Here is a 14,967-nt window from a genome sequence, read left to right as displayed (position 1 = left end):
ATGGTTGTGGTGGAGTGTCTTAAAAAATATATCATGAAGGTGTGGTTGTTGCCTAATTGCCTCTCTGTAAAGAGCTCTGACTGTCTGCAAGGGATTCCTTGGGAGCTAAGGGAATTCTAAGTGGGAGGATCCAGGAGGCCCACCCCTAAAGAACAAGAACATCGGATGTTGCTAATGTTCGTAACTCAGAGAAAGTGGTGCAGCGTGTGAGGAAGCCTGACCCTGTTAGTCTCTAAGGTGCCACAAGTACTCCTTTTCTTTTGACCCTGTACTGCCACTCTACTTGCAAGCTGCTCAGTCACCTAACAAGGTCTAAGGGACATCCAAGACCCTTTAGTACCATAAATCAATTTCTGCGGCTCCTCCTCTCTAAGGGCTGTACCTAAAGTCCATTACAGGTCCACTTCTTATTCTTTCCAGAGGCTCCACTTAGGGTATGTCTAAATTGTTTTAAAACCTACAGCAGTGAGCCTCCAAGCCTAGGGACAGGGTCGGGCTTCAGAGCCTGAGCCACGATGCCTACGCTGCTGCTTTTAGAGCCCCAGCGTGAGCCCCATGAGCCTGAGTCTGTAGACCTGGGCTCTGAGACTCACTACTGCAGGTTTCTGTTTGCCGTGTAGACTTACCCATGGTGGGAAGGACCACTAATGAGAAGATGACTGATCAGGGGAGCTGCTGATGTGTATTTCTGGATTGTCCATCTGCTGTCTCTCTTAACTGTCTATCACTAGTGTGACTTTTTTAAACAGATAAAGCCCCTGGGACTGGATTTTTGTTCCCAGATAGAATGAACTCTCCTGATGCTCCCTTGGCCTTGAGTTAGTTATCTCCAGATACAGGAATTGTCCCTGTGAAGGTGCCCTCTGAATTCTCCACTCGCACAGTCAGCAAGAAGCATTTGGGTGGAGAGTGTGTGTGTGCACATGTGCTCGAGCATGTGTGTGTAAACAGATACAAACTCAAGGGTTAAAAACAAAAACAAAAACAGGGAGAGGAACTCCAGCAGGATGTGTACTGGGTCTTGTCTGTCCTGGTGAGAGGAGCAACAAAGGCCGGCAGGGCTAGATCCTGAATTCACACCCTCTCTCCCATCTGTCACTCTGAAGGAGGGAGGTTTACACCACACTGAAGAGTCTGTACCCGACTCATGCCTGCAAAGAGCACCTGGAAGCCTTTCACCTGCTAGAGAGATTCTGCGGCTACAGCGAGAACAACATTCCTCAACTGGAGGATGTCTCCCGCTTCCTGAAAGGTGGGTGTGGGCGCATTCCAGGGCCAGGAGTGGGATCACAGTGTCGTGGGTATCAGCATGTAAATCCATGGAATGGCTGGGGTGCATTGCAAGGCAGAGTGTGAGTCTGGAGGAGGGAACTGGAGGTTAGAATAAATAAGTGCTTGCTATGGGGGCCGACAGCCTGAACTGAATTGTAGGGTAGTACAAATGAGGGAGAGGTCTAGTGTGCTCCAGGAGTGGGAGGGAGGGGGTTCATGCAAGAATGTGTACTCCTCTGGAGGGAGGGAGCCAGCGAGCATTCTAGGCCCCAGTCTGAGAATTCAGGATGGTGGTAGGAGTCAGTGCATTGAGGCATGGGCTTCCAGGTCAGAAGTGCAAAGAAGGATTTGTGGGGAGGTCTAGAGTGGAAATGTGTGTTCCCAGCACAGGAGTGAAAATCAACTCAAGGAATGTAGGGGCAAGTGTGGGCTGGGACTGAGAGCCCAAGCACTGAACTCTTCGTGTATGGACTCCATTGTACCCAGTGGTGAATTCCAGCATTTGCCCAGTCACCATGTCCTCTTGGCTTGCAGGGAATTTGCTGCCTATTGCAAGTACAGATGCTAGGTCTGCCAAGGTAAAACTGAAGACATTCACTTACAGTACCATCGCTTTTTCTGTAAGTGCTGATATTACTATCATGACTAATGAACGCCCCACCCTGAGACTCGGCTCAAAGGACTTTCACTATATAAGTAGGGCCCTACCAAATTCAGGGTCCATTTTGGTCAATTTCACAGTCATAGGATTTTAAAAATAGTAAATTTCATGATTTCAGCCATTTAAATCTGAAATTTCATGGCATTGTAATTGTAGGGGTCCTGACCCAAAAAGGAGTTGTGTGTATGTGTGTGTTGGGGGGGGGCAGGGAGGGGGTCACAAAGATATTGTAGGGGAGGGGGTTACAGTACTGCTACCATTACTTCTGCAACGCTGCAGGCGGTGGCATTGTCTTCAGAGCTGGGCAGCTGGAGAGCGGCAGCTGCTGGCCGGGATCCCAGCTCTGAAGGCAGCAGAGAAGAAGTAAGGAGGGCCTGGTATGGTATTGCCACCCTTACTTCTGTGCTGCTGCCTTCAGAGCTGGGCGCCCAGCCAAAAGTCGCCACTCCAGACACGCAGCTCTGAAGGCAGCACAGAAGTAAGGGTGGCAATACTGCAACCCCCCTCAAATAACCTTGTGAACCCCCTGCAACTCCCTTTTGGACAGGACCCCCAATTTGAGAAACGCTGGGCTCCCCCCATGAAATCTGTATAGTATAGGGTAAAAGCACACGAAAGACCAGATTTCACAGGGGGAGACCAGATTTTAAGGTCTGTGACACGTTTTTCATGGCCGTGAATTTGGTAGGGCCCTATAGATAAGTGGTGGTTTGGATTATTTCAGAGAGAACTGGGTTCCAGCTCCGACCTGTGGCTGGCCTGCTGTCTGCACGTGACTTTCTATCCAGCTTGGCCTTCAGGGTATTCCAGTGTACGCAGTACATCCGCCATGCATCCTCACCCATGCATTCCCCAGAGCCGTGAGTATTGCTGGGTACAATGCAGAATCCTCCCTATCCTCACACTGCTCCTGACACAGCGTAGAGCCAGGAAATGGGATTCAACCCTCTAGCAGTGACTAATCCATCCTTCCTCTTTTCTTTCCAATGGAAGGGACTGTTGTCACGAACTTCTGGGGCACGTACCGATGCTGGCCGACAGGACGTTCGCACAGTTCTCCCAGGTAATTAGGGCAGGTGGTTCCTTGCACTGAAAGCCCAGCAATGGGTCCTGATGCTCAGAAGCCATTTTAGGGAATGGTGTGAGAACTCAAATCTATTCCAATCCCAATTTCTCCCACCAGGGTTACTCAGGGATCTGTGTAGTTATGTTGGCTATAGGGGAGCCACTTCACTTCCAATTTTTCCCAGCAGTATGGTTGGGAATGGCATGGGAATAGTAGCTGTGTGGGAGCTTACTCCCAGCACTGCCCTAGCAGGAGTTATTGTAGGGCATGCTATAGAATCACGGACTAGAGCTGGACAGAATATCGACCACAGCAAACAATTTATCCAATGGATTTAGGCCTCCCCCCCCAGTTATCCACAGATCAAACTTTGCATTTTATGAACATATTCATTCTTGGTAACTGTTCCTCAAAGACATGGTGTGACTGTATTTCAGTCCACAGGTTGTTTGTGCCCTCTCTACTTCAGGCTGTGCTTTTTACTCTTTGTTCATTTCCGATGGGTAACTGGCCACCTACATCATTAGTAGTATTAATATTTTTATCACTATTGACTAGGAGCCCTAGTCATGGACGAGGACCCTGTTGTGCTAGTTGCTATGCCAACACAGAGCAAAAGAAGGGCTCTGCCCCAAAGAGGTTACAGTCTAAATATGACAACAGATGGCTGTAGACAGCTGGGGGAGTACAAGGAAACAATGAGACAGTACTGGTCAGCATGATAGATTGTGTTCTCACGGCACCAGTAGCCAAACTGTTTTCACGTTTTTGGTCAGCATCGTGGAAAAGGAAAGTTCTAAAGAGAGATTTCAAGGAAAATAATGAGGCAGCTTTACAGATGTTTATGGGGAGCTCTTCCCAAGCAGGAGGGTCAGCTTGGAAGAAAGCATGAAGGTCCTTGTTTGAAAATGTAACACATGGCTGACACAGCCTGACATTTGCTGATTGGAGGCGGAAGTTGACATCTTGATACTGAATGAGAGAGGATAGGGAGGTAGAGATAGGCCATCAAGGGCCTGGAATGTGAGGTGTGGTATCATTTCTGCTTACAAACTAAATGGACAAGACAGAGAGAAAGGAAGTATTATCCCTCTTTTACAGATGGGGGACAGAGGACCAAAAGATTAAGTGACTTGCCCAAGGAGTCTGTGGCAAACCAAGAAATAGAACCAGATCTCCTGAATCCCAGCCCGGTGATTTAACCACGAGATCATGCTTCTTCCCCCTGCACTCTCAGCCTCTGTAGCATGAGGTGCTAGAGGAAATGATACCGAAGCAGCTGCTACAGGCCGAGCTCAGAATTAGTGTAATGCCACCCTGCTGCTGGTTTCTGAGCAGCTGACTAGCGGGTGGTGTGAGAAGTCCATAAAATGAGTGACATCTGAGCAGGCTAGAAGCCAAAGCCATTAGCAAAACTGACTGGTTTGAAATGGCTCTGGGTGCAAACCATGTCTACTCTTTAACCCTCTTCCTAGGATATTGGCCTGGCATCATTGGGAGCCACTGAGGAAGAGATTGAAAAACTTGCAACGGTAAGTTTTCCTTTACTCTGAAGGGAACCCTGTTCCCCTAGCAGGACTGGTGAGCTCCTTCTCCTGCTTGGGTATTAGTGGCTGGGATGATTCAGGAGGATGTGGTTTAGTTAGGAAATGGGACCGTTTTTCCTGAGTTACATACTGGTTCGGTAGAGGCCTTAAGATCAGTCACTCATGTCCTGTCTCCAAATGTCTTCATTGTCTCTCCTCTCATGTTCTCTCAGTCCAATCAGCAGATGTGTCACCGGGGAGCCTCTGCTGGCTTGTTTCCCACACAGCATGCTGCATTACACCACTGGAGCACGTGAGTGGAGAACACAGAGTTCTGGTTCCCTCCTTAGGTGGCCTTCTCCAGAGCGTCACATATCACCAATGAAACACGCAGGGCCTCGTCATGGGGCTCTGCAGTGTCTGTTGAGGTACGTGCTGTGAACACAGACTACCTCACTCACAGTGATAGAGGTCAATTACGAAAGGCCAAGGTTGAGCAGAGCTCACCCGGCCACACATTAAGTGTCATGGACAATGGCACTCACAGTTCTGTATCAACTGGCATCATGCTGTCAAAGATGTGGGATTTACTGTATAGCATCGAAAGAAATCTCCGGAGCTGGGTTACGTTATATCCCTTTCCTTTGAGTCTGCCTAACCAAGTTCAGCTTCAAGGCCCATTCACAAAGGTATTTTGTTGATGCTGAATACTCAGTGATATAACCAGATTATTTAGTACATTATCCAGAGAGATGCGTGAACCACATCGGAACTAGCTGGCCTTAAGCACCTGTAACACAAACAACTGCTTGGCACCCCATACTATTGGGGACCCCAATAAGACCATTAATTCACTGTCTCACTCCCTCCAGCAGTGAAACCAAACAGGGTGGCACCATGCCCCTCGGATCTTCCAAAGGGGGGAGGGAGGGAACAGGCAGCTCATGACCAGCTATGAAGGCGTGATTTATTCTTGAGAAGGTCTCAATTAGTCAACACAAGTCAGACATGACAGTGATGGGCACAGTGTAGGCAGACAGGCTAGAGAGATGCAAGGTGTTCCAAAGCGTATGAGTGATCTGATTGGGGTTTATGGCCGGTGACCTCTCTGGTTCCTTCCAAGCCCATCTAACAGCCCCGGGAAGGCTGTTCTCTGATCTGAACTGTCTGCAGGGAGGTGAAAGGAAAAATAAAGAGGAGGGGGAGGAGGAGTGACTCCTTGCTTGTTTTTCTCTTGCCTTCGCAGCTCTATTGGTTTACAGTGGAGTTTGGGCTCTGCAAACAGAATGGAATAATCAAAGCTTATGGAGCTGGGCTCCTATCCTCCTATGGGGAGCTAATAGTAAGTCTCAACCTACCTTGTCCTTCTCTTCTCAGACACGTTGCAGAAAAGGGCCCCTTTTCCCTCTGCATACCTCCAGTTTCTTTAGCTAATCCACTTTCCGCATTTCTCTCTCTCTCTCTCTCATGTACACAAACTTCCTTCCCCTCCTTTAAGTATTGGCTTTTGTTCGTGCTTTCCTCAGCACTCCTTGTCGGAGGAGCCGGAGGTCCGGAACTTTGACCCAGATGCTGCCGCTGTGCAGCCTTATCAGGATCAGAACTACCAGCCAGTGTATTTTGTATCTGAAAGCTTCAGTGATGCCAAAGACAAACTCAGGTAGGATCCAGAATGGAAATGCTACCAGGGCAACTAAATACACACAGTTAATTATATCATGGCCTGATTTCCCCTTGCATCATTCATAACAATACTTGGTACTTTAGCTGAAAATCCCCATTTATGACCTCAAAGCACGTTAGAAACCATAATTAATTAGGCCTCACAAGGCCCTACAGGCAGGTAAGTATATTAGCCTCAGTTTTAGGTAGGGAAACTAAGGCACAATGAGGTTAAAGCAACTCTGCAAAGCTCACACAGCAGGGCTAAGACCAAACCCCAGGAATTCTCACTCCCAGACCTCTGCTCAAAGCACTAGGCCACAGCGCCCACCCTGTCCAACCCTTAATCGTTCACAGGCATTAGACCTGTCAATTGCAGTGAGATGGAGGGCGGACTGAATGAGCTAAGGGAATGCATACTTCTATCTCTACTACCTGACTCCTATCAGAAGGGTCACAGAGTGACCAGCTCCACACTAAGTGGTGATATGGCACATCTGCCAGCCATGCCGTTACTGCAGCATATGGCAGAGACCAGACTCATGGCTGGTTGGGGATCCCAATGTCTGTGGCCCAATTTTCCCTGGGATCTTCAGGCTCATGTGCCCTATCCCTACCACACTGTTGGCCGGCAGCTCTAACATACAACTGTGTGAGTAGTGGGCACCCATGATGGGCAGGAGAATCTGGCTGCAGTTTAGAAGGTGCTCCAGGACTGTATTCCTTCCTCTGTAGGGGGCCGCTCTGAATAGTCTATTGGACCATGCAAAAAACTGAGTGTAAGTGTGTTCTCCTGGGCACAATCATTTTACTATTTAGTGTCAGGGGGGAAATGTATATTTCCTTTAGCCATTAGCAAAGAAAAGGTGGGTTTTTTAATATTACACAATGTAAAGGCCCAGGACATCTTGAAGGTGGAATGCTCCATTTTAAATAATGTGCTAAGAATCTGCCATTTTTAAGCCAGAATCTTTAGGGAACCCCTGAATATGTTAAAATATTCTAGCATCACTTCCAGGCCTTCAGGACTCAGTTACCAAGATGTAAGCGCTCTCAGCTGCCTTCCTTAAGAATGAGGTTTCTTTTCTTACTGCCAGATAACGAATTATCCTTCTGCAGTTTTGAGAAACCCACATGTGTGGACAGAGGATTGCTTAGAATGTCTCTCACTGGTGGAAGATACCCTAAGGCCTGATCCTATTGAAAGGCCATTGAGGTATTATACAAGAGTTGAACATGAGGTTACTTCACTATATTATTATTACCCTAGCATCTAGGAGCCTCACTTGTGATGCTCAGGGATCACTCAGGCTCAGGTTCACAAAGGTTTTTAGGAGCCTAAGCATCAGGTCCGCAAGAGATCTCCTTTATTTTGTGCAGGTTCCAACTAGCCTTGCATAACAAGAGCTTCACAGTGCCCTGTCCATACTGTCTGGGAAGCTCAGCCCCTGAAATGCACTCCCCAACACCACACCAGTTATGGAGTAGGACTCCATTGTGGTAGATGCTGAACAAAAAGATTTTACAATCTGGCAGCTATTTAGTTATCCATGAAGCTACCTACCGAGGGGATGTTGTGTTTCTATGCACCAAGAGAAGCAAGATCTCCAAGGAGTTCTGAGATATGGATCCTCAAAGGGCCCACATTTCTAATTATTAATATTTTCCCCCAAGATTCTCCCTATCCCAATTTGCAGCAGACCACTGCAGTTCCAATAAGACCACCATTGCCAGTAATGTTAACTCCTTCAGTGCCCTGTCAGAGCTTCTTTTTATCTCTTGAGCCACCATTCAAAGAGCTATTAATTCTAGTCTGAGTAACAATGAAAAACGGTGATCAACAGAGGCATAGTTAGGAGAGAGAGGAAGGTAATACATCTAGCCAGAAAACAAGAACCCCATTTAATGAAAATTTTCGACATATAGTTGCATTCCTCATTGGAATAAAACTAGAACTTTTTTGGGAAAAAATATTTTTGTGGAAAAAAACCAAGGGAGACCGACTGACCCGTCCATGTGAGTGTAGCCAATAGCCTAGTGATTAAGGCAGTCCCTGTTCTGAGTCAGGCAGACATTTCTTGTTGGAAAATACCGATTTGTTGAAAATTTTTCAACCAGGTCGAGAAGATAGTACATTTCCCTAAATTAACTGCAAGTGAATGGCATTTTAAAGACCACAAGAGGGTGCCAGAACCTAAGGAAAGACAAATGTTACTTGATACTATAAAGACTATCAGTAAAAGATGCAGGTGAACCAGGTATTACAGATCTCAGTCAAATATAGGCAGCAAGGTGAAATGTGCAAAATATTGTTTAACACTATTGGTTATTCTAGTTCTCTTATGCTTTGGGTGCTCATCATCCCACTCAGTCAGTCCCCTGTCCACCTCTATCCACATGAACTTGCTGTTACCTGTTTACTAGTGTCAATTATTGCCATCAGCGATAATGACTCATGTAACTGGGCCTCATCAAAAATACTCTCTTTAGTAGAACAAACTTGTTCGCCCATCACTGTAAGCTTTTTTCGGTTTTTCAAACATGGATGTCTAATGTCAGGATCCTAAGTCCATATTTATTCAGTAGTGGAAAATCATGTCACTTATTTAGGTGCCTAAATATTGGCATAGGAACCTAACCTCAGACACCGAATTCTGACAGTCTTGGCCTTTGTTTGTTAACTTATCCTGTGATCTTTATTAGGTCTTTGCCCCACATTTTGGTTTTAGAAGGTTGACAGCTATGGACCTGATTTTTGAGAGGTGCTGAGCATTTACACCTACAACTGAAGTCAATGGGTTAATGCGGAGTCAGGTGCAGGGTTACTAATTGAGAGTGAAGTACTGATTTGAGTCAGGACGCTGTACAGAGAAGCTGTGCAAACTTCCCCTTCATGCGCAGAGCTCTGACAACAAAACCTCTGTTTCCCCATGGTCCACTCTTGGTTCCCAGCTCTCCAGATGTACTTCTCTCCTGCAGCACTCGCTGCCATTCCATTCCTGAGCAGACTATAAACTATGGGTAAGACTTTCAAAAGTACCTACGGAGCCTAAGCCCCAATTAAAATCAATGGGACTTTGGTTCCGAAGTCACTAAGGTGCTTTTCAAAATTTTACTTAAGGCTTCTCTACATGAGATGTTAGCCTGGTCTAATCATACAGCTATAGCTAAATCACTATAGTTATACAGGTATATCTTTCATGAGGACATACTTATTCTGCAATAAGAATGTTTTTTTTTTCTGATTTAGTTTAAACTGCTTCCAAAGTGACCTAAGATAGACTAGAAAAAGACCCTCTTATTCTGGAATAAGAGTGTCCACACAAGGAGTTATGCTGGTACATGGAGAAGCAGTTTATATTCACATGCTACCTTCTACCAGCATAAACTTCCCCATGTACACAAACGCTCAGTCTCCAAACACCCTAACGCCTCAAAAGTATTTAAACACCTAATTCCCATTAAAATAATTGGTTAGATACCTTTTGAGGATGTGGATGTTAGTCACTTTGCCCTATGCCAAAATGGTTGGTGCTTTGTCACCTACACCAACATCCTCCCAGACGAAATTCACTTTCACGTTTAACTTAAGGCAACATTTTAACCTTGTTTTCAGAGTTATCTTAGCCCAATGAAATGTGCAGGAACAAATTATCCCGGGAGTGACTCCAATACATGGAAATACACTAGGGATATACCGAGACTACATCTCTGCCACGGTCATTGGGGATAAACTTGATGTTGGGACAAGCGCAGATTTTTTTTTTTTTTGAAGTTGTCAAAAGCTTAAAATGGAAAGTGATTGAAAGCAGAGAGAGCATTTTGAAGATATTTCATGGCAGCATATGCTCCGCCCCCCATTGTTTTCAACCCACTCACAGCCACTTTCTACTCATTACATTCGCTTCTACCCTCTCTCTACAGAAGCTATGCGGCACGCATCAAGCGACCCTTCTCGGTGAAATACGATCCGTACACCCACAGCATTGAGCTCCTGGACAACTCGCAGAAGATCCACCACTCTCTGGAGAATGTGCGGGACGAGCTTCACTCCTTAATTGACGCACTGAATGTAATCAGTTAATACGAAAACTGTGTTCCTTCCCTCCCCTCTGCCACTGGGTGCTTCCTCCTTCCACCATCACAGAGATGGCCGCTGCTCCGGCACTTTGCCACTGTGCTTTCAGCCAGGCCCTGGGCAATAGCTTCAACCCATTCTCTCTTAGGGTTTGTACTGCTGCCCACCACCATTGTATCTCCACAGTCATTTAAAGAGGGATGGTTGTATTTTGAGATGATCCAGTTTGAATGGAAGATGGAAGGGTTAAGGGCCTGATCCAAAGCCTACTGAAGTCACTGGGAGTCTTCTTATTGCCTACAATGGGCTTTGGGTCAGTCCCCAATACAGTGTCACACTACAGTCATTATACATGAGCTGTGGGTCAGATTCAAGTGCAATTAATGGAATTAAGAGCACAAGAAGTCAGGAGACCATTACAAATATTGGACATAAGGGATTTTTCATTTAAGATCCCACAGGAAACATGTTCATTTAATTAAGAAAAAAATCCCAACAGCAGCTTCATGAAGAAGCAGCCGCCCTGTATTCAATCCCCTGGGAGGGCAAAAAGGCTTCTAAGTGAATCCTACCAGCTCCAGGTCCTAGTTTGAGCTGAACTCCTAACCCAAATTAATCTTCTGAAACTGGGCTGGGCTCTCTGGGCTGGAGTAAACTCTAACAGCTAAAACAAGCTCCTGAGCTAAACAAAACTTCCAGGCTGGAACAAGCATCTGAGACACACCAAACTTCCAAGTTGGGATGAGCTTGTGAGTGCTGTCAGCCTCCCGGGTAGAAGTGAACTCCTGAGCTATATTAACCACAACCATCACCCCAGAACTGGAGCAGCCTTCTGACTAGACTGAATTCCCCATGTGGAGTGACCTTCCTGGGCCCTGTAGCCAGTTTTATAGACCCTTAGCCCCCACCCCTAATGGAGTCTGGCCAATCGGCCCCCTCCATCTTACCCAAAATGGAGTTTGACAGCTAGCAGCAAACAGCCTTTTCTAGCTCCAAGGAAAACTCCACCAACATGTTAGCCCAAGCTATAAATACCTAAACTGTATTTTCCCTAGGATAAAGATAATTAGAAGGAGGGCAGAAGAAACCAACTCTACAGTTGAGCTCTGTTTTCCTACCTCCCACTGGGACTTATTAAGGAGTTTTAATGCAAACACCACACATCACTCATTTAACCCATTCTCAGACTTACTCTGGGGGGGCCCTCCAGGCTCTGCCTGCTCAGTCACAGAGAGATAATAACCCAAAAGGGTACACTAGCCTGCATTCTGCCATTCTACCAGTGAGGGCGCTCATTCCAAAAGGGAGGATTTTAATTATTTTACATTGCTCAAATACAAGAAACAATTAAATATATATAGTTACTGTAGCTCCATTGTCCCATTTCTCTCCCCTCCCAGCACGCAAGCAGGCTGAGTAAAGGGACCATCGAGTGGTCAAAGGTGCCTTAGCAGGAGTGTCTGACGCTTTGATTCAGCAAAGCAATTAAGAGCACGCTTAACGTTAAGCACATAGGTAATCCCACCAGTGGTAATCTTTGTATTGACTTCAGTTGTGTTGGATCACACCCATCATGAGATTGCTCAGGTGCTTAAAGTGAAGCATGTTCCTAAATGCTCTGTGGGGTCGAGTCTGAAAGCTACAGTGCCATTTCCCCAGGCCTCATGACACGTGGAGGCAGTTTGTATAAGAATGACCTGGAGAATGAACGAGCAACTGGTCACTGTTTTAACTCTCCTTTAAAAGAAGCATGCTGGGAGGAGTCGTCCTGGGGCAGGGAGGAGGAGGAAGATTCATCTGATTCAGCCTTTAGTTTATTCACTGATATTTGTGTATACTAATGCCTCAATGAATGGTTCTCTCACTGTCGTTGCTGCTGCTGTGGATGGATCTGTCTGTCTGTGTAAAGAAAAACAATTTATTTTTCAGTTCAGAGTCATGCTGCTGCTCACATATTATTAATAATAAAGATTATATTTCTGGTCTAGCATCCTGGGTTTGGTTTCTGTGTCTTTTCTCATCTGAAAACCCAGACGTGGCCCCATGTCTGCCGGCAGGACGCAAACACAACGGGGATCTGTTAAGGCAAAAGGTCTCCAGCTTGTCCCTTATACAGAACACTGACTTAGGGATCCATTGTGTCCGAGGGAACAGGCTTATTTGTTGCCTTCACAAAGTGGTATTAATTGCACAGTTACTCGTGTAGCGTTAGTGGAGATGTCTTTTTTTCTTACTAGTAACACCAAACAGAAGTTTGCTTTGGCCTTGCCTTCACTATCCTTTCCCCCTTCTTAAATGCCCCACGATTCCTACCACAAGTTCAGCTCCAGGGGCGTCAGTAATGGTAGGAGTGGTAGCCTAGCCAATGTCTCTTTTTGTCCATCTCGAGGGGTTGAACCACATGGGGTACGTCTACGCAGCCAATGGCAGCAAGTCTCCCAATCCGGTCAACAGACTTGGGCTTGGGCTCCTGCTCTACAAAATAGCTGGATAGACAGACGGCATTTTGAAGTTGCAGCTTACCCCGGAGCTCGGGCTCTGCAGCCCACCCCGCTTGCAGAGCTAGCCCGAGCCACAACGTCAAAATGCCGTCTGCCCGGCTACTTTTAGAACATTAGCACCAGCCCAGGCCAGGTTTGTGAGTCTATTACTGCCTCCGCACGAATGGGGTTGGTCTTCTGGCTCAAACGTTGGTGGCTTCCTACTTTTAGATCCAGAAGCCCAGGGTTCAGCCCTTGCAGCTGACTTCGGGATCATCGAGGGATGACCATGAACAGCCGAGGGATGTCATTCCAAGTGCACTCGTATAGGAACCGACACATGTTATCAACTGGGGGACACACAGTGACTTTGATGGGAATGAAAAATGCACCTGCTGTTGACACTCTCTGTGTCTAGACCTGCTCTGAGCAGAGATACAGGCAAGCCGGTGGCTAACACAGCAACAGCTGTCTACAGCACCGGGTACATGAGTGCACTCACCAGAGGAGCCACAAGTAAAAGTGGGAAATTATAGAGAGAGAAAAGTGGCATGTATCTTGCTGAATCAGTTTGCTGAGTACGACAAACTTTGGATCAGGCCCAAATCACTGCACAGATCAGTGCAATGACATGGTTCGAGTTTTTATTCAAGAGGATTTTGTCCTGAAAATATCTAAAGTATTTCCTAGGAAATACTTTGTTTTTAGCAAACAAAAAATGGTCCAAGTACTTTTTTTTTTTTTTTAATAATGGCGTGTTTTTATTCTTCAGTGACATCTTTAAAAAAATAAATAAATCGTGACAACTGGCTTTGCTGCTCCACAATGGCAATCGGTGACCTGAAGCACTGCCGAGTGTGTGTCACGCTGCTGGTGTGGGTATTCACATAAGCACGTGTGGACTGATTGGGATAAAATAAGAACCGACCTGAACCATCACCCAAAATTCTAACCAAGCTCAAATTTTTTTTTTTTTTTTTGGAGAGGCTAAAAAAATGTTCTGGACTTTTCTTTATGAGGTTTCAATAGTCCAGCTCCTTTGCAGCTGGGTATTATTATGTTTGGGACTGCGCGCAAACGTCCGACAGAAAAGCTGGTCTGCTGCTATTTCTGGCTTGGCCAAAAGCAGAAAGTATCAAATATCTCATGAAAATGCCTGATTGAGAGATTTTCAGCCCCATTTTGCTGACTAAGTAGGTTTGGAGAGATCACATAAGGATTCATAGTTAAAATGTATATGGACACTGACTACAGAACAGAAGTCATGCTGAGCTAGCATTGCTGAGTTCTCAACATACAACGGCCATTACAAACTAAGCAAACACATGACAATCATTATACAGCTTGTTTTGTAGACTTAGATTAATAAAATGAGCTTTGGGGGGCCGAATGTTCCAACCTGCACACCCTTTATATATATATATTTATTATATTTGTATCTATGCAAGGCAGGCATATATACATATATGCCTGCCTTGCATAGATACAAATTGGGATCTGTGCATGACCATGTCAATACGTGCACACAAATCCTGGCTTGCATATACTCGCTGGGTACTGTACGTACACAAGTCATGTTTGTGCTCCACTGTGAATGGAGGAGTTTTGCTTTCAAAACCTAACTAGAGATGGACCCATCTCCCCCCACCAGCCAAAAAAACCAAACCCTGCCACTGAACAACCTAGAATTTTGAAGAGCTTGGATCCAGATCTAAACTTCCAGCGTCAAACCCAGGATCCAATTCATTTGAGAGTGTTGGTTCATCCAACCCTAACACAACCTCCAAACCTTTAGAGGTTTGCCCCGCATTGACAAAGAGAGAGATGTGTACATACATTGCTATATAACACACTAGATTCAGCCAGAGGGATGCTGGAAGTGCTAATTAGGAGTGAAACACAGGTGCTTTTTGAGATGTAAGTCAAAGGGATGGCAGATTGGTGACTCAGAGTTAAGCAGGAACCATCTTAATTGACCTTGTTGGAGAAACAATGACGTAAGATCCATTTTTATCCTTGCTGTTAAACGCTCTTATCCTTTTATTATTTACGATGATTTACTATGTCTACATGCTTGGTAACTGAGCAATGAAATGATTTCAAAAATATTCTTATGGCCTGGGGAGTATTAGATATCCTCTTCTGATGATCTGATGTAACAAACAATAACCCGAGAGAGAGAAAAATAGTCAGAAAGGCGAGTTGTTCATTCTTATTCCACT

At 45.7% G+C, this 14,967-nt stretch overlaps 1 protein-coding gene across 1 annotated transcript in view; it reads left to right on the top strand.

Moving 5' to 3' along the window:
* TH (tyrosine hydroxylase) overlaps positions 1 to 12,255 on the top strand; it is a 32,576-nt gene extending 20,321 nt beyond the window's left edge. Inside the window, exons 7-13 of the mRNA XM_007062963.4 lie at positions 1,107 to 1,252; positions 2,658 to 2,793; positions 2,927 to 2,996; positions 4,475 to 4,531; positions 5,772 to 5,867; positions 6,052 to 6,185; positions 10,112 to 12,255. Of these exons, the coding sequence (XP_007063025.2) occupies positions 1,107 to 1,252; positions 2,658 to 2,793; positions 2,927 to 2,996; positions 4,475 to 4,531; positions 5,772 to 5,867; positions 6,052 to 6,185; positions 10,112 to 10,271 (799 nt within the window). The 3' untranslated portion in view covers positions 10,272 to 12,255. The remainder of the gene's footprint in view (positions 1 to 1,106; positions 1,253 to 2,657; positions 2,794 to 2,926; positions 2,997 to 4,474; positions 4,532 to 5,771; positions 5,868 to 6,051; positions 6,186 to 10,111) is intronic.
* Positions 12,256 to 14,967: the final 2,712 nt, after the last annotated feature.

The sequence above is a fragment of the Chelonia mydas genome, chromosome 6 (assembly GCF_015237465.2).
Source record: "Chelonia mydas isolate rCheMyd1 chromosome 6, rCheMyd1.pri.v2, whole genome shotgun sequence".
Taxonomy (NCBI): Eukaryota; Metazoa; Chordata; order Testudines; family Cheloniidae; genus Chelonia; species Chelonia mydas.
This window is presented reverse-complemented; position numbering and strand designations above follow the sequence as displayed.